This window comes from Quercus suber, unplaced genomic scaffold (assembly GCF_002906115.3).
Source record: "Quercus suber isolate HL8 unplaced genomic scaffold, Cork oak 2.0 scaffold_1028, whole genome shotgun sequence".
Taxonomy (NCBI): domain Eukaryota; kingdom Viridiplantae; phylum Streptophyta; class Magnoliopsida; order Fagales; family Fagaceae; genus Quercus; species Quercus suber.
In genome coordinates this window covers 53,198-73,508 of record NW_027070439.1, presented here as the reverse complement: position 1 = coordinate 73,508, position 20,311 = coordinate 53,198, and the positions used below count along the sequence as shown (strand labels likewise).

At 36.8% G+C, this 20,311-nt stretch overlaps 1 protein-coding gene across 1 annotated transcript; it reads right to left on the bottom strand.

Annotated features, from left to right (window-relative positions):
* Positions 1-17,929: 17,929 nt before the first annotated feature.
* Positions 17,930-18,466, bottom strand: LOC112010440 (uncharacterized). The gene has a single exon (XM_024042783.2). The coding sequence runs from the start codon at positions 18,464-18,466 to the stop codon at positions 17,930-17,932; it is 537 nt and encodes a 178-aa protein (XP_023898551.1).
* Positions 18,467-20,311: the final 1,845 nt, after the last annotated feature.

Genomic DNA, 20,311 nt, shown 5'->3' with positions numbered 1-20,311 from the left:
AATTCCTTTCAATAGATGAAGCCGATAACAAGATACTTATTGCTGCTTTTACCGAAGGCTTGCGGAATGGGAAGTTTTTGTCATCCTTATATAAAAACAATCCAAAAACCATGTCTGATGTACTTTACTGAGCTACTAAGTACATAAACGTAGAAGACGCATTACTAGCCCGAAAGGAAAGACCTAAGAAGAAGGATAGGCAAGAAGGTGTGCGGCAGGAAAGAGGACGGAAGACCACTAGGACTAGAGACCGATAGGAGGATAGGCGCTACAAACTGCCCACTGAAAGGTTTACTAATTTCACCCCGCTAACTACCCCGATCGATCAGGTCCTGATGCAGATCATGGACGATATGACCTTGACATGGCCTGGCAAGTTAAAGGGAGATCCCAATAGGAGGTCCAAAGACAAGTATTGTTGTTTTCATCATTAACACAATCACGACACATCTGAATGCTACGACTTGAAGCAACAAATTGAGGCCCTCATCAGATTGGGATAGCTAGAGCAATTCGTCAGCAAAGAAAGAATAGATAACAACCCGCCACAAGAATAGGCTAGTAGAAGGAATAATGAGCACCTCAGGCCACCCTTAAGGGACATAAGGATGATAGTAAGGGGCACCACAGCATCTGGCTCATCTAGGAAGGCACGAAAAACCTACCTTAAGATCGTTTAGAACGTCCAGCTGACGAGGTTTGTCACAAAGATGGCACGGGCGGACAACCCTATAGTTGGGTTTTCAAAGGAAGACGCCCGATGTCTCCACCACCCCCACGATGATGCTATCATTGTTAGCATACGGGTAGGAGACTACAACACCCATCAGGTCATAGTTGATAATGGAAGCTCAGCTAATATCTTGTATTATTCGACGTTCCAGCAAATGAAAATCGAGAAAGAACGACTCGTACTAACCAATGCACCACTCGTTGGGTTCAGAGGCACGAAAGTATACCCCATCGGGGCAATTACATTGCTTGTGACAGCCAAAGATTACCCTCAACAGATCACTAAGGATGTTACTTTCCTTGTCGTCAACTGCTCATCCGTTTACAATACCATATTGGGCCGACCTACACTCAATTTGTGGAAGGCCGTGACTTCAACCTATCACCTGATGATCAAGTTCCCACCGTATACGAGATAGGAAAGGTACGTGGAAATCAAATAGCAGTACACGAATTCTACATAGGGATAATGGAGATGGACAACCATTTACAGACTATGGGCGTAGAAGAGCAACGGACAGTTGCAGAGCCCAATGAGGAGTTAGAAGAGATACTTCTCGATGACTCCAAACCTGAGCAGACAACCAAGATCGGCACCTTCACCAGTCCACCCGTTTGTCAAGCACTCACGACCTTCCAAAGAGAGAACCAGGATGTCTTTACCTAGAGTCTCAAAGACATGCCTGGGATCAACCCTTCAGTCATGGTTCACAGGTTAAACGTGTCACCTTTTTTTCCCCTATCAGACAGAAGAAAGAGTGTTTGCCCAAGAGCAAGACAGATAACTACCCACTCCTACGGATCGACATCCTGGTGGACTCAACAGCGAGGCACCAATTATTGAGCTTCATGGATGCTTTCTCTGGTTACAACCAAATCAAGCTAGATGAGGCTAACTAGGAGAAAACTTCATTCATCACCAACCAAGGCCTCTTCTATTATAAAGTGATGTCATTCGGACTCAAGAACGCATGAGCAACGTATCAGAGGCTCATGAACAAGATATTTGCACATCAAATTGGAAGGAATGTCCAAGTCTACGTGGACGATATGCTGGTGAAAAGTGAAAGGGAAGATCATCATTTGGAAGACCTCAAGGAGACCTTTGATACACTCCATTCTTATAACATGAAGTTTAATCCAAACAAATGTGCACTCGGGGGTAACGGTTGGAAAATTCCTAGGATTCATGATGTCTCAAAGGAGCATCGAAGTCAACCCAAACAAGATCCGGGCCATAATGGAAATGACAACACCTAAGAATGCAACGGAGGTACAAAGCCTCAACGGCAAGGTAGCGGCACTGAACTGGTTCATATCAAGAGCAACAGATAAATGCCTGCCTTTCTTCTGCACATTGAAGAAGTCATTCGAATGGACGATCGAATGTCAACAGGCATTTGAGGACTTAAAAGCATACCTCTCTTCCCCATTGTTGCTAAGTGATAGGCCACAAACTGAATTGACCCCTTGTGATAGAAATTAATTAACTAATTAGCCAAGTTATTAATTAATCAATTTATCATGCAAATACGTGGTAGCACAAACAAATCACCAGATAACTAAATATGCAGCGGAAATTAAATGACACGGTGATTTGTTTACGAATGGGGAAAAACCTCGCGGCAAAAACTCCACCGGGTGATTTTCAGGTCACCACTCCCGAAACTCCACTATTATCAAATCAAGCGGTTACAAGTAAAGGAATCCCAAGTACCTTACCAACCAACAGTTGGACTCTTACCCCAATACCCAATTGGACTTGATCTGTAGTTATAGTTCCCCCTTTTGATACACGGCTCCCAAGTACGTGACTAACTAATTGATTTGCGGATCCTAGTACGCGGCTTACTCCTTTGCACGAATCTCAATACGTAACTAACTCCATAACAACCCTTTGATTTTTGTAGTTGATTTACAGCAGCTTCATATAGAAACACCAATAAGATCTTCAATGTTGGTGCAAAAGACTTTGCTTGGTTACAAAACCCAAAGGCGTACAACAAACGCAGCAAGAACTCTTTCTTCTATAGGAAGAGGCTAGAGTTTCAAAAAGAAAATCTTATGAAGCTCTCTAGGGTTAGGTTTTTCTTTTCCCACCTCTTTTAAATAGGAGCCTAATGGGCTCTCCTATTTCAAATAGGTTTACACAAACCTTGGGCTTTCCTAATCTAGTAAGGATTATACAAACCCACAAACAAATAGCCTTTTAGAATAAAAACATTATGGCTATAATTTGAAAACCCGTAAGCTCGATCGATCGAGACATCTATTGAGCTTTAATGAATCTCGATAGATTGAGATTCTATCGAGCAGGTATCGAGACCTACAAATTGCACTTTTCTTAAGCAGTTCTTGAGTAGTCTTCATGTCTTCAATTTAACCACTTGTAATGATCATCTTGAACCTACTTAGATTTACCCAAATACAAGTAAAGTACATTTTGTCAAAGGATATGCCAATTACATAAAAATATGTCCCTAACACTAAGTCCTTGTAAACCTGGAGAGGAGCTGTTTCTCTACTAAGTCGTCTCCCCACCTGCGTTTAATGCAGCCTTAGTCAGAGAAAAGGAAAGGGTGCAGAAGCTTGTGTACTACACTAGCTGAGTGCTTTGAGGCATAGAGGAAAGATATCCCCTGATGGAAAAGCTAGCCTTCGCCTAAATTACCACAGCTCATAAACTTAAACCCAATTTCCAGGCCCATACAGTGGTCATCCTAATAGACATACCCCTATGGAGAGTAATGAGTAATCCAAAAACTGCCGGATGAGTGGCACTATGGGTGATCGAGTTGAGCGAATTTGACACACAATATTGCCCGCGCACTGCAGTGAAGGGATAGGTAGTTGCTGATTTCATTGCAGAATTCACCAATATGGAAGGCTAACGGGCAGAGGAGCGTTCTCAATAGAGTATCCATACGAACAGATCATCCAACATTAGGCTAGCCGTTTAGGAATAGTGATCCACTCTCTAGAAGGGGACGATATTGAGTTCATGGTTCATCTCGACTTCCCTACAACCAACAATGAGGCAGAGTATGAAGCCTTAATGGTAGGACTAGACCTCGCTAAAGCAACAGGGCCCACTAGTGTGATTGTTTACTGCGACTCTCAGGTAATCACAAGTCAAGTGAACGGTGACTACGAGTGCAAAGGTAAACAGATGAAGAAGTACCTAGAGCAAGTGAGGAAGTAGGTGGAGAACGACCTTCATGATAAGTTTATTCAAATCCCAAGGGAAGAAAACGAGCAAGCAGACCATCTTGCAAGGCCACATCAGCAGAACACATGCTCATCTCCAATAAGGTACTTTCCTTTATTCAGCTTTTGCCCTTGATAGATGGCATGGTTATGCAGGAAATAGGTTCGGAAGGCAACTAGACCACATCAATACTCTCGTATTTGAGAGATGGAACACTACCTGACGGGAAAGAGGCTGCAAGGAAGTTGAAGGTCCAATGGCACGATTTGTCCTAATAAAAGACATCCTATATAAAAGAGGATTCTCCCGACCATACCTGAGATGCCTAACCACCGAAGAAGCAGATTATGTCATGAGGGAAGTTCACGAAGAAATCTGCGAGAACCATTCAGGATCATGGTCGTTAGTACATAAGCTGATTTGAGTAGGATACTACTAGCCTACTATGCAGAAGGACGTCCAAGCTTTTGTCAAAACCTATGACAAGTGTCAAAGGTTCAGCAACATCATTAGATAGCCAGCAGAACAGCTCACTTCAATGACGGCCTTGTGGGCTTTTGCTCAGTAGGGGCTGGACATCATAGGCCAATTTCCAACTGCAATGAGTCAACTTAAGTTCCTAGCGGTCAATATAGATTACTTTACCAAATGGGTGGAAGCTAAAGCACTAGCCACCATCTTGGAGAAAAACGTACGAAGCTTCGTTTGGAGGAACATTGTCTGCAGGTACGAAATCCCTAGAGTCTTGGTCTCGAACAATGGAAAGCAATTCGACAACGAGTCATTCAAGGATTTTTGCTCACAATTGGGAATCAGGAATCATTACTCCTCGCCCGCCCGCCCTAAGGCCAACAGGCAAGTGGAGGTCATGAATCGATCCTTACTCAAAATTATCAAAACTCGGCTTGAGAGGGCAAAGGATATATGGCCAGACAAGCTGCCAAGTGTACTATGGGCATATAGGACAACAGCAAGAACACCTACAGGGAGACACCCTTCCGACTAGCATACGGAAGCGAAGCTATTATCCCCACTAAGATCAGACTCACGAGCTTTAGAGTAGAGAATCATGATGAGAGTAGGAATGATGAGGCCATACACCTACAGCTGGACCTAGTGGATGAGGTTAGAGCAACAGCCGAGCAAAGGTTGGCACAATACCAGGACCTCATAGCCAAGCATTACAATTCCAAAGCCAGGCACAGGGACTTTCAAGTTGGAGGTCTTGTCTTGAGGAAGGCGACAAGAGCTACAAGAGATCCCTCCCAAGGAAAGCGAAGGCCCAATTGGGAAGGACCTTACAAAATCACTTCGTGGCAAAGGAAAGGCATATATCACCTAGAAACACTCAACAGTCAAAAATTGCATCACCCATGGAACACCAAGCACCTAAAAAAATATTACCAGTAGACGATAATATATAGACCACCACTCATCATTTCCAGTTTATTTCTTCCTAGTCATTTTTATTGTCTACAGCACTTTTAGCCCAAAGGGCAGTTTTTTATTTTTTCAAAACAATTTTTGTTTTATGCACTTGTTTACCATAATAAGAGGAGTTATTTAGATATATCATGCGCATATATACATTTCTACAAAACCACATCTACAACTAAGTCCTAAAGTGGACGGATTCAAAAATTCCAAGAGATACCTTGGAATTTATACAAGTCCTTGAGTGGAAGGATACAAGGAAATCCCAAGGGATACCTTGAAATTTATACAAGTCCTTAAGTGAACCGATACAAGAAAATCCCAAGTGATAACCTGAAGTTTATACAAGTCCTTGAGTGGACGGATACAAGGAAATCCCGAGGGATAACTTGAAATTTACATGTCCTTAAATGGACAGACTCAAAAAAGATCCCAAGGGTTAACTTGAAATTTATACAGGCCCTTAAGTGGACAAATTCAAAGAAACCTCAAGGGGTAACCTAAGATTTATAAGTCCTTATTGAAACCCCAAAGGGTGAGCTTGAGAAATACATAACTTCTTAAGTGAACAGATTCAGGGATACCCATGAGTACCTTGAGAAACCTGTTAAGTCTAATTTATGAAATGAACAGATCATTGCAACACTAGAAGGTTCATAAAAGCCTTGTATATAAGGTGGACGGATGATAAGCCAGAGTTATTTATTAAAATCCAAAGGTGGACAGACCATGGTCATCTTGAAGATCTACTAAGTCCAACCTATGAGATGGACGGACCATGGTCATCCTGAAAATTTACTAAGTCTAACTTATAAAGTGGACGGACCACGATCAGCCTAGAATATTCTTGGGTGAAATATCCAATGAGTTCCCTAAAATCTACAAAGCTAACGGGTATAAGGTCCAAGATTTTTTAGATAGAATGGAAGCTCATAAACTTATAAATAAAAACCTAAAAATTTGTGGGCAATGTTAAAGATTACATAACCATTGTTCTCAAAAGGATTCCTGCAATAAAATAAAAATAAAAAACAAGACACAATAGTAAATTTTACAAAAAAACACTAAGGCTAGTCGACGGGGGTGTCTTCGTTCACGACTTTTTCATGCTCGGTTAGCCCATCCTCCTCCCTAATAGGACAATTCTCATCCCTAATGGACTTGACCTGCTCATCTTCAGGAGCTGCCTCTTTATCACCCTGAATGTTAGGCATGGGGTCAACCTCGAGGATCTCATCAGTACCTTCATGGTTGATAGTCCTAGCCAAAGTCTAGGCCATATTGTCTGCAGAGACCTACGACATATCCAGATCGGGGTAAAGAGCTTTAACTTGACGGAGGCACTCTTGAAAGTTATCATCGTAGTAGTTGCTAAGCTCAGTAAGAAAGCCATCAGAGTTATGAAACTCTGTCATTCTGTCTTTCTTAGCCCGACAGACTTGCTCTCTTAACTTGGAAATCTCCCCATCCTTGTCCTGGAGCACTTTCCTCAATTTGTCAACAAGAATCTCTGACTCTTCCAGAGCTTTCTTATTCATGGATAGCTTTTTGACTTGTGATTCTTTCCAAGCCCAAAGCTCATTCAACTCTGTCTTGGCAGTCTTAGCCTTCCCCTTCAAGTGGTTAACCCATTTCTCTCGGAACAGATGACGGTCCATCAAACCTTTCATCATCAGCACCCTCTACAAGAAGTTAAAAGAAAGTTAAAAATAAGAATAGTTGAAGAACAGAAGGGAAGGAGGATGGTTGCACACCTGAGCCAAGCCAAAGAGACCTGACTCCTCTATGGCCTCAGTGGCATGGTTACCCAATTTTTCATAGTCGTCATCATTAATGATGGATGACAAGAGCCCCACAGCATATCGCGGATCCTTATGAAGAAGAAGGGGGCACTGCTCAAGGACAGGACCTTTGGCCATCATCAAGCCTTTGCCGACACCATGACAGAAAGGAGGAGGCACCTGGGTAGCTGCAGGCATCTCTTTGACGATTGTCATAGCTACTTCTTTGAGTTTCTTTAGTGGACAATCGCCCTTATCTGTCAACTTCTGCTTTATAAATGGCTTAGCTTATGCTGTCCCTTCAGTAGGGGGCATGACCCCCTCCAACCACTTCTTTATGCATTCAGCGACTTGTTTACAGATGAAGGCTCTCCTCTTACGGTCATCCATTTTTGCTCCAAAGGGAACGGGAGGAGAGAGTTAGACAAAAATTATTCAAAAAGAATAAAAAATAAAAAATAAACGTTGGACTCATGTTTGCGAGTGGTCTCATCATAGCGACGGGCTATGTTTGTAAGCTCAGGGCCCTCACAATACATACCAATGAAGAGTGTCTAAGGTGACAAGTTGTTTCCAAATCCTCTCTTGCAAGGGGATACAGAATATTTTCTTCAAAAAATTCTATTGCTTGAAGGTAACCTCTGGACGATCCTTGGCTACAACCTAAATGAACCTTAAGTTAGACAACAATAAGTGTAAGTGGCGAACAAACTAAGTAAATAGACACCTACTAGATGGGGCAATATACCCCAAGTTCTATCAAGAATAGGCATATCCTACCGTTCATCAGGGTGACACACCTAATTGTCTCCTTGTACAAAGAAATACCACTTCTTCTAGTTCCAGTTGGAGTCAAGGGTCTCGTACACCAGCCTTAACGACGGTTTCCTTGCCAGGAAACTATTGATGCCTCGGGACTTAACTATCTCTGATAGACGTTAACAATGGAAGAATTCCTCCATGGTTAAGCGATGGCTCCCCTTACTTAAGACCCATACAACACCTCGGCACCAAGAAAGATTCTCCAAGCATTCGGAGCAATCTGGGTGATGGCTAGCCCTAGATATTGGGCCAGGCAACGGTGGAGTGCACTCAAAGGCAACATAAGCCCAACCTAGAACATTTTTTTCATACATCCCGACATCAGGGGCATTACGATAGTAGCACTTTTCAAATTTATGTGGTAGACGGATGGGGACATCAACGGGAATTTGGTACCTATCCCGTAAGGTGTTGAAGTGTTTTCTTTGTATGGTCAAACTAAAATCATTGATAGTCCATATTAGGGGGAGGATGAAGTTCCTAAGGCCGTCGAGGCTAACAACAGTCCTAAGTGGAGACTCATCATTCTCCTCGTTTCCTGAAACTTTTTCCATATCACTCTCTAACCCGTCCTCGTCCGAACCCTCATCTTCCTCCTCCAAAGGTGAGTTGGCAGATGGATCCCTTTAAGGGTATGAGGTGACAAGGTCGCATTGACCTGACGGGTACACTTTATCATAGCCTGCTCCTTCGCGGACACACGACTGCTAACTCAATTCTTCACTAGACATCTATTACACCTGATGGATCCTTGGAAATCAGTAGGCTAAAAGTCTCGGGCGTTGATGATCTTAAGGCTGAGTCCTGAAAAAGCAAATGCAAAATCAAAGGAGACCGGCGGAGGCCGGCCAAGAATCCTCCGATGGTAAAGTTAATGGGTTTGTAATTCCAAATAAAAAGGAAGCGTTTCTGGGATTTTATTTATGGAAATATCTCCATCCCTTAACTTATCATTGCTGAATGCTTATATAGCACTCATCTTGGGACAATCATTTGCTTAGTAACTGCTCCTATTGTTGAGGAATTTCAGAAGACTCGGAGGTAACTTCCATAACTGCTATGGAAGTTACATTATTTGGGTGTTTTCCATAACTATCACTAGTGATTGGCTATAGTGACGAATTATACCCCTTCGTGTTCTGGGCAAAATGAAAAACTCGTCCAAAACTTGTATAGGGAACTTAGAATGTAGGTAGCTCATCCAAGCATGTTGGACGAATCACCTCAACCTGGACGAGCACACTATCATGTAGTTCTACGTTCGCTTATCTTGCTGTTTCCCTTGGACGACCTCTATAGACAAGTTTGGAGTTAGTGTGTTATAATACACCATCAACACCTACAAGTGATGAATAAATTCCTAAGACTCTACAGGTCTATATACACAACAGACACATAAGTCTTGAATAAAAGAAAGAAAAAGGAAAAATATATAGGACGGGAGAACTTACAAGTGTACAGTGCGAATAGGAGACGAGGTGGTATGGTGAATGAATGCGCTGAGGTGACGGATTGATGGATTCTCGTAAGTGACGGACGAGCTCTGACTCTAGGAATTAGCAACAAAGATAGAAATGGGGGAGGAATACAACATATATATAGAAGAAGTTGCACAGGAGTCGAAGCGACACTTCGATCCGAGTAACCAACCACTAAAATTGTGCCAGGTGTCCCCTCAACATTTATGACTATCAACCACCCTGTCAATCAAAACACAAATCCCTAGAACTAGATGAAGCTGTCACCCCATGTGTTCATCTAGAATACCAAGCGACAAACTCATGGAGTGAGGGGGCAGCTGATAGCAATAAATCCCAAAGCAGGCGGATCCAATTAATGGAGGCAATCATAAGTGATGGAGTCACCAAAAGAGACGGCCTAGTTATTCTACCAACCAAAGAACTAGTAGACGGGCTCATAACCTGGACGGAGAGGCAGGGCGACAAATGGACTCCTTAAAGTAGACAGATCCAAGGGAGAGGGTTTGTTAAAGCCACGGGCATGAGTGGTCTCCAAGAATCCTAGTATGGAAATACCTTGCATTCTATACCCAACCATAATCAGAGGAATCTCTACAAGGAATCCTAGTATGGAAATACCTTGCATTCTACGCCTAACCATAATCAGAGGAATCTCTACAAGGAAAGGATCCCATAAAATACAAGTATTAATGAGAATCTTCTCTACAAGGAAATACCTTCACCACTAAGAAGCAGAGATCAGCTCTACACTACTATAAAAAAACCCCCCAAAGCCCTCATAAATCGAGGTACACATAATTCCCCAGTTCAGGCACTCTAGAGTTGTAGAAATTCTCTTTCTAACTTAACCTTCGAATGGTATTTGGCCGATGCCCCACTAGTACTCTCTATAAGGTCTTCTCTGTGTTTTTGTTTCGCAGGTCCCGTCAAGAGCACGTGAGGACCATTTGACTCACTAATGATTTTTTGCATCATCAGTTGGTGTCGTCGATGGGAAATCGCGATAGCAACCATATTATCACTTCCCAGACAAAGAGTTGTATGGTACTCACACGCTCAATATCATATTTAGTTTAATACTCATTTATGTGAATTGAGGAAATCAATTACCCTTTAATGCCAGATACATTGATTGCTAAATTTTGAAATTCAAATATAATTCAAAATTTGAATAGCTATTGTCAATGGTTTTTAATTAGGAAATTTCTGAACATTAACATAATATTAATACCATCATTTCTAGCATATTTGGTTTTATTACAGATATATACTTTCAATTCTAAATGTTTTGTATTCAAATGTTCTTATTTGAATATGACATAGTAACGTCATATGTGGAAGATTTTTCAGCACTTAAATATACAGCTATTACAAAATTATTTTATGTTATAATAAATTACCATATATACACAAGTGTTTACTATTTGGTTTAATGGAATGTCAAAACAGATGGCAATATTTATGTATATTCTAAAATTGTCTTAAATGGATTGGCATTCAAATTTTTAGCCACCTTATGGGCCATTAATTTCATAGCATTATGACACCTTTCTTTTGTTCTCAACGTATAGATTTGGCAAAGACTTTGATGACCGTTTTATTTTATATATATATATATATATATATATAGAAAGCTATTGATTATATATTGATTTCAAAAACTTTATGACCATTTAAATGCTATCAAACTTTTTGATTCTTTGGCTAGGGACAAGTTACATGTCCAACTATTATATATATAAAAAGAAATAAAGGTTTCAAAATCACCTCATTTTTTAATTACAAAGTTACAGACTTTCAAAAAAAGTTTTTATACACTTACCATCTACTGCTTCTTACTATTCACAAAAATATTTTACCTTTTACTAAATTTTTTGGGAAAAGAAAATACTAAAAAGAGCTTATATCCTACGAGCAGTGTAGGCTCGCAAGGATAATCAACAAAGGTGGCTGGGTTGTTGTATCTTGGGGATAACATGCAGACATATTTTGTCTAACTACATCAGATAAACCATAGACGGCACAATTTATCTCAAGATAGTGACTTGGTCCACACCTCATCTCCGCCGCCTCTTTTGGTAAAATTATATTGTGTAATTTCCAAGGAAAAGTCAGGTAATATCTCTCATTTATTTCCAACAATTTGAGACAAATCGATATGGAGAACACAAAATAATCCTTGGAAAATGGTAATTTTATGTCTAATTCCTCTGGAAAGGGTGATCTTAATAAGCCATTCTTCTTCCATGGTATTAACTTTAAGAGGTGGAGACAAAAGACTCTATTTTATCTTACTCTTTTGAATGTGGCTTATGCGTTGACTAAGAAAAAACCAAAGAAAAATAAATTTGAACAATTGACTAAAGAAAAACTTTCTCAACATGAAAAAGATGTTAAGAAATGGGATAAGGATCATCTTTACTATAGAAATTATTTACTTAATTGTCTTTCTGATGATTTGTATGATTATTATGATCAAGCTTACAAATCAGCCAAAAAGATATGGAAGGCATTGAATAAAAAATATGATACAGAGGAAGTTGGATCCAAGAAATATGCATGTAGCCGATTATTCAAGTTTCAGATGGTTGAAGGCAAGTCTGTGGTGGAACAATCCTATGAACTCCAAATGATTTCACAAGATGTTCGATCTGAAGGCATTCGAGTAGATGAACAAATGCAAAGTTTCAGCCATCATTGACAAGCTGCCTAAGTCTTGGAAGGAGTTTGCCAAAGTCCTGAGACACAAGTAAAAGGAACTCTCCATTAAATCCCTTATCACCCATTTGAGAGTAGAGGAAGAGGTAAGGAACCAAGACAAAGCTATGGAACTCCATAGAGCAAGTGATCCGAAGGTAAATTTTATTTCTTCAAATGAAAACATGCCAATAGCCCACACAAAAAGTAATGACTATGTAAGGCCTAAGAAAAGAAATTTCAAACGTAGGCCAAATGGAAATTAGCCTCAACATAAGACCCACTCTAATCAAAGAAAGAACCAAGCACACCATCCTAAGCATGCTCCAAATAATGGCAACCACACTAATAATAGCAATTATGCATATTTTGTATGTGGAAAGCCTAGACATTCAGCTAGAAATTGTCGTTTTCGAAAACATGGGCCTATGGCTCAAGCCAATGTCATTGAAGAGCCTCTTGTGGCTATGGTAACCGAGATTAATATTCTTGAAGGCTTAGGAGGGTGGTGGATTGATTCTGGGGCAACTAGACATGTTTGCTATGATAAAACTTGGTTCAAGACCTACACCATCCTGGGTGAGAAAAAGAAAATTATACTTGGTGAGTCTCATACCATTGAAGTTGTTGGTATTGGAAAGGTGCTTCTCAAATTTACTTCTGGGAGAGAAGTCACTCTTAAAAATGTCTTTCATGTTCCTGATACTAGAAAGAATTTAGTTTCTAGTTTTTTGTTAAATAAGGTTGGTTTTAAACAAGTCTTTGAGTCTGATCAATATGTACTCTCTAAAAAGGGCATGTTTGTTGGAAAAGGCTATGCTTGTGATGACATGTTTAAACTTAATGTTGAGATGAATGAAAATTCAAGTTCTGCTTATATTGTTTCTTATGTGAATGTTTGGCATGGTAGATTATGTCATATTACTAAGAGATATATGAAAAATATGAGTGGTTTAGGCTTGATTCCTAAACTTGAAAATGAACTTGAAAAATGTGAAATTTGTAGCATGACTAAAATTACTTGAAAGCCTCAAAATCTGTTGAAGAAATACTGAATTACTAGAACTTATTCATAGTGATATCTGTGAATTTGAAGGACATTTGACACGTGGAGGTAATAGGTATTTTATAACTTTTCTAGATGATTTTTCAAAATATTCATGTCTATCTTATGAAAAATAAAAGTGATGCTTTTGAAAAATTATCAATTTCCTTAAAAGAAGTTGAGAATACGTTTGATAAAAATGTTAAAAGGTTTAGAACTGATAGAGGAAAAGAATATGATACACTTGGTCTTAATAATTATATTCAATCTCTTGGTGTTGTTCATGAGACTACTGCCCCTTATTCTCCATCTTCAAATGGAGTAGCTAAACGTAAAAATAGGACTCTCATAAATTTAATTAATGCTATGCTTGTTAGTTCTGGGGCTCCTAAATTTTTTTGGGGTGAAGCTGTTTTAACTGCAAATTTTTTTTTGAATAGAGTACCTCATAAAAAGACTTTTTTAACTCCTTTTGAATTATGGAAAAAATATAAACCAAATCTAAATTTTTTCAAAGTTTGGGGTTGCTTAGCATATGTGAGGCTACCAGATCCCAAAAGACCTAAACTTGGGGTAAAGGCTTCTACATGTGTATTTTTGGGTTATTCTTTATATAGCACAACTTATAGATTTTTTGATATTGATAATAATTGAATCTAGAGATGCAATTTTTCATGAAAATAAATTTCCATTTAAATATAAAAATAGTAGGGGTTTTGAACAACAAGAGAAATTTGAATGTTCAACATCTAAGTCAAAAGATGTTAATGAATATTATATTGAACCTAGGAGGAGTAAAAGACCTAGAATTGAAAAGTTTTTTGGTCCTGAATATTATGTGTATAATTTACAAGGTGACCCTATTTCTTTAGAAGAATTTTTATCTTCTCCTGATTCAGGTTTTTGAAAAGAAGCCATCAATGATGAGATGGATTCTATTATCTCTAATAATACTTGGAAACTTGTAGATTTACCTCCAGGTTGTAAAAAAATTGGATGTAAATGGGTACTTAGAAGAAAATTAAAACCTCATGGATATATTGAAAAATTCAAAGCAAGGCTTGTACCTAAAGGTTTTAAACAAAAAGAAGATATTGAATTTTTTGATACTTTTTCTCCTGTTACTAAAGTTACTTCTATTAGATTATTGATTGCTATAGCAGCTATTCATAATTTGATGATACGTCAAATGGATGTTAAGACGGCATTTCTAAATGGAGATTTAGAAGAAGAAATCTACATGGACCAGCCAAAAGGTTTTACAATGCCAGGTAATGAGCACAAGGTATGTGAATTATTAAAATCTTTATATGGTTTAAAACAAGCACCTAGACAGTGGCATGAGAAATTTGATCAATGTTTGCTTTCTAATGGTTTTAAAACAAGTGAAACTGACAAATCTATATATTATAAAACTTTTGGTAATGCTCATGTTAGAATTTGTTTATATGTTGATGATCTTCTAATTTTTGGTCCTAATACGAATATTATAAATGCTGCCAAAATACTTCTTAAAAATAACTTTGATATGAAAGATTTAGGAGAAGCTAATGTGATTCTTGGCATGAAAATTTCTAGAACTTCAAATGACATATTTGTAGATCAATCGCATTAAATAGAAAAATTTTGAAAAAATATAACTACTTTGATTTTAAACCTGCAAGTATTCCTTTTAACTCTAATGTGCATCTATTTCCTACTAAAGATGAAAATGATATTTACGATTAAAAGGAATATGCTAGTATTATTGGTAGTCTTAGATATGCTATTGATTGTACTAGACCTAATATTGCTTATGATGTAGGAGTTTTAGCAAGATTTACTAGCAAACCTAATTTTGAGCATTGAAATGCCATGACTCAATTAATGAGATATTTAAAAAGAACTGCGCACTATGGTTTGCCATACCAAAGATATCCTACTGTTCTTGAAGGATAGTGATGCTAGTTGGAACATCTTATCAAATAATTCTTTGTCTACCACTGGCTATGTATTTACATTAGGTGGTGGAGCAATATTTTGGAAATCTAAAAAACAATAGATTATTGCTAAATCCACCATGGAGGCAAAATTAATTGCCTTATCTTCAACTAGTGAAGAAGCAGGTTGGTTACGAGATTTATTATCTGAAATTCCCATATGGGAGAAACCTATTCCACCTGCCTTAATTCGTTGTGATAGTACTGCCACTATTGGTAGAGTGTGCAATAAATACTATAATGGTAAATCTAGATCTATTAAAAGAAAATATAGTACTGTGAGATCATACATAAACAATGGTACCATAAATGTTGATTATATTGGTACAAATGATAATATTGCGGATCCATTAACTAAAGCTCTAGCTAGAGAAAAGATCTGGATAGCATCGAGGGGAATGGGACTTAAGCCCAAAGAAGAATAAACTACCTATGAGGGTACCCTACCTAGGAACTAGAGATCCTAAGAACTAGGTTCAAAGGGAAAAACTAATCATAGAGTAGTTTGATTAACATGCACTAAATATATGTATGAGTACAAGTACTCATGTCCCTCCTTATGGTGTGCATGCATGTATCTTGTAACATTATATAGGATGAGTTTTTATTTATTAAAAAACTCTTAATTTGGACTATAGCTCTTATGAGTGGGATGTTAGAGTTACAAGAACATCCTTAATAGCCACACCTAAGTGAGCATGGAAGTGAGGCCGCTTCCTTTGAGAATAGGGTCAATTCTCTAAATAGCTCATGGATGCTAGGATTAAGCACAAGGCTGTAATGTGCTGGCTTAAAAGCTCGTAGTAGAGTACTGGAATATTATGTGTGTGAATTGTGATATAATGTTTTGTTTCCATACAAAAATTTATAGTTCAAGACTTAGCTCACTATTAACTTTGGAACAATGTTGCTGAAACACTAAATGAGGGTTAAAGCCATTGGCACTCTCATTATGCTTAATGTTCTATTTAATCCAGAAAAATTTTCTTATAAATATTTACCTATTTATTTTTATAAAAATAAGTGGGGGATTGTTGGATATTTTTATAAAAATATCATATTTAGTTTAATACTCATTTATGTGAATTGAGGAAATCAATTATCGCTTAATGTCAAATACATTGATTGCTAAATTTTGAAATTCAAATATAATTCAAAATTTGAATAGCTACTGTCAATGATTTTTAATTTGGAAATTTATGAACATTAACGTGATATTAATACCATCATTGCTAGCATATTTGGTTTTATTACAAATATATACTTTCCATTCTAAACTTTTTGTATTCAAACATTCTTATTTGAATATGACATAGTAACGTCATATATGGAAGATTTTTCAGCACTCAAATGTACAGCTATTGCTGAATTATTTTATGTTATAATAAATTACCATATATACACAAGTGTTTACTATTTGGTTTAATGGAAAGTCAAAACAGATGGCAATATTTATGTATATGAAACTGTCTTAAACGGATTGGCATTCAAATTTTCAACCACCTTATGGGCCATTAATTTCATAGCATTATGACACCTTTCTTTTGTTCTCAACATATGGATTTGGCAAAGACTTTGATTACCAGTTTATATATATATATATATATAGAAAGAAAGCTATTGATTATATATTAATTTCAATAACTTTATGATCATTTAAATGCTATCTAACATTTTGATTCTTTGGCTAGGGACAAGTTACATGTCCGACTATTATATATATAGAAAGAAATAAAAGTTTCAAAATCACCTCATTTTTTAATTACAAAGCTATAAACTTTCAAAAACAATTTTTATTATTGTTCTAAATACTCACCATCTACTGCTTCTTACTATTTACAAAAATATTTTATCTTTTACAAAATTTTCTGGGAAAAGAAAGTACTATAGGAAGTTTATATCCTACGAGCAGTGTAGGCTCGTAAGGATAATCAGCAAAGATGGTTAGGCTGTTGTATCTTGGAAACAACTTGTAGAAATATTTTATCTAACTACATCGAATGTACCGTAGATGGCATAATTTGTCTCAAGATAGTGACTTGGTCCACACTTCATCTTTAGGTAAAATTATATTGTGTAATTTAATATCTCTCCTTTATTTCCAACAATTTGAAATGGCATTATGGTTATTTTGAATTATGAGAAGTATGGTTGATATATGTGTGTGTGTGTGTGTGTGTGTGTATCTACGTTATCATCCATAATATATGAGCAAGATGAGTGATAGAGATCATGAAAATTGGGAATCAATTTTGATTGTATTTGTTGTCAAAATTTTAGTTTTAAAACCAAATTTATAGTTTGTTTTTTATTTATATTGATTACATTAGTTGAGTTTACACCATATACATGTTATACATATTTTAAATTATATAAGAAATGTTATTTTTTTAAAATTCGTGCATATCAAACACTAGAAGACACTCTCAATCTCATTTTTAATGTCGTTACCAAACTCCGGAAAATAACACCCTCTAGAAAATGACCAATTTTCTAGAAAACATTAATGCTAAAACAAACTAAAACATAATTTCAACTCAAAATTTACCAATTTACTTTGTATATACATCAGAGGAAAAAATTTTACTTCGTATACATATACATTAAAAAGAAAAGCAGCTGTCCAGACCATGACCTGGTGCATTGTGATTGGTCAGTGCCGAGTGGAGTATAGGCCTCAATAATCCGGGAAAAAAAATATCAACAAACATAGAACCAAGACAAGAATTCAATGTATGGCTAACTTTGTCTCATTGATGACTATGTGGGGGCCGTTGAAGCTTCCGATCATTGGAGTTTTGGAGCAAGAAAAGCTTCTTTAAGACCTTCAAAATCACAACCATGCCGGGCTTCTTAGCTGAAAGCGTTGCACTATTGCTGTTGGACGTTTTCAATGCCTTAACACAGCCAAATTGCATCCTAGAAGACGTATTGGATCTTGAACTAGAATTCTTTGATAATTCTTCATTGAAGTTTTCCCACAACATGTCCATCTTTTGCTCTTCATGATCACCATCTTCTTTTCCATCTTTAATCACCAATTTCCCACCAGTCTCTACGTGTGAAAAGCTCTTTCTTTGTCTTATGTACTCGATTGGTTTTGGCCAAAAGCAATAATCTTTCTCATCCTTTAAGTCGTTTCCTTCTTCTTTGGCAGACCCTTTTGGTGGTTCTTCATGTCTGGAATTTGGTGAGGCTATTGGAGATAGGTTCCACAAAGGCGGTGAATCGATGCCACATGAGAATTTGTCCCCAATTGTGGGGAAGCTGAAATCTTCTGTAGCCATGGATTTGGTTAATCTGTAATAACCTCTTTTTTCTGTGTTAAGAGAGATGGGGATGATAAGGCTGTTGGGTTTGGAGGGTTGGTATTAGCCTTGGAAGTTTTAGTTCAACTGCTTCAACAGGTAACAACTTATTACGATCTTTCCCAAAAATAAATAAATAAATAAACTTATACACCTTCTGCTTGTTTATTTGAACAATTAATTAGGTCGAAGGGGCCCACTCTATATATATTTTTCAATTCAGGTTCGGCCACTCTCTAGTCTCCCAACTGGCTTGTGACTATGAGTCCAATAAAATGATACTCTTGTTCAATAAATTAAATATTTGTCCAGCTGAATTATATGTATATAATATATGTGTTTTTCTTCCTCTTTTTTTTTTTTTTTTTTTGAGAAATATGTATATGTTTTTCTGGATTTTTCAAATTACCCTCTTTTCAGTTAATTCTGTGGTTAAAAACTTCAAAGTAGTGTAATATTGGAAACTAAAAGTATTATAATATGCATATATAGATATATATTAATTATGGTTTAAATGATAAATAATAATTTATTGGTATCCACTTACATATTGCCGTCTTAATATTTTTCATACCAAAATAAAATAAAGATATCATCCTATCAAAAATAAATAAATAAAATAAAGATATCATTTTTACCAAGAAATAAAAGAGGAAAAATAAATTCTACCTGTACACAGTAATTCAATATGGTAAAAGTAAAACTCCTACAAAGATTTGGAATGGATCAAATACTATTAAACAACCTTTAATCAATTTGTTTTTCCTAAATAAAACGCAAGTAATTCAAAAATTGATTTTGGAAAACAACTTATAAATTCAAATTTCTTTTACTAAAACAGAAAAGAAAAAAAAATTCAAATGAAGCAAAGTTATTTTGTGTGCATGATTCACTCACTGTGATAGACCAATTTTAATAAGCTGATATAATTAGCACTAAAAAAAAAACACACAAAATTAGTAAGCAATATGGCAAAAAATGGTAGAAATGAAAATCTTGAGTGGGTAGAAACAGCCAAAACCCTTAAAAGGAAAATGGGGACATCTCATCTACCGCCGGATTGATAGGAAGAAATCTTATGTTTTATCAAATATATATATTTTCCACAATAGTCGAATTGATAGTGTTGCTTTGAAACTGAAAGGGATTGAACTCTACAACAACTTAAAACACTTTCTCTAGAGAAAAGTACTTGTTTTTTATGAAATAAGTTACGGCTCCTCCAAGTAACCCATATTTTTCCAACCTGGTTGGAGTCCTGGGTGCCATGGTAAAAGACATTAATGCACTTATTACGTGCCAGGCAAGAAGCTATACTCTATTACTATGTATACAATAAAATGACCAACTCCATCTTTAGACTCTTTACCAAAGTTTGCAACTTTAATTGAGTCAACTGTGCCAACCAATTTGAAAGGCATAGATTTTGCTTTGGTGAAGAAATTAATTTCAATGGGGTCATTTTATATTAGGGTCTTTTGTTCAACAAATTTTCCATTCACAGCTTCACAATTAAGATTTTATTTCTTAAATTTGAACGCATAGAAATTACATTATGTTATATACATTTTTTTTTCTATTTTATTTAAATCATGAAATGGACATATTTCAAATTGACAGAATTTAATACCCTTAGTTTGACCGCTCATGACCATTACACATTTTCAAAGCTCCTAAAACAAAATATTATTATTTTTTGACTGGGTCAAAATACATATTCTTTTCAAATAGGTGCATGGATGTCTCGATTCCTTAACAAATGCAACTGCATATAGGATGAAATGATTATTATATGAACATGTTATATAACAAATTTCATAGTTG

Coding starts and splice junctions, on each gene's coding strand:
- LOC112010440 (XM_024042783.2), bottom strand. CDS start 18,466: ATGGCTACAGAAGATTTCAGCTTCCCCACAATTGGGGACAAATTCTCA.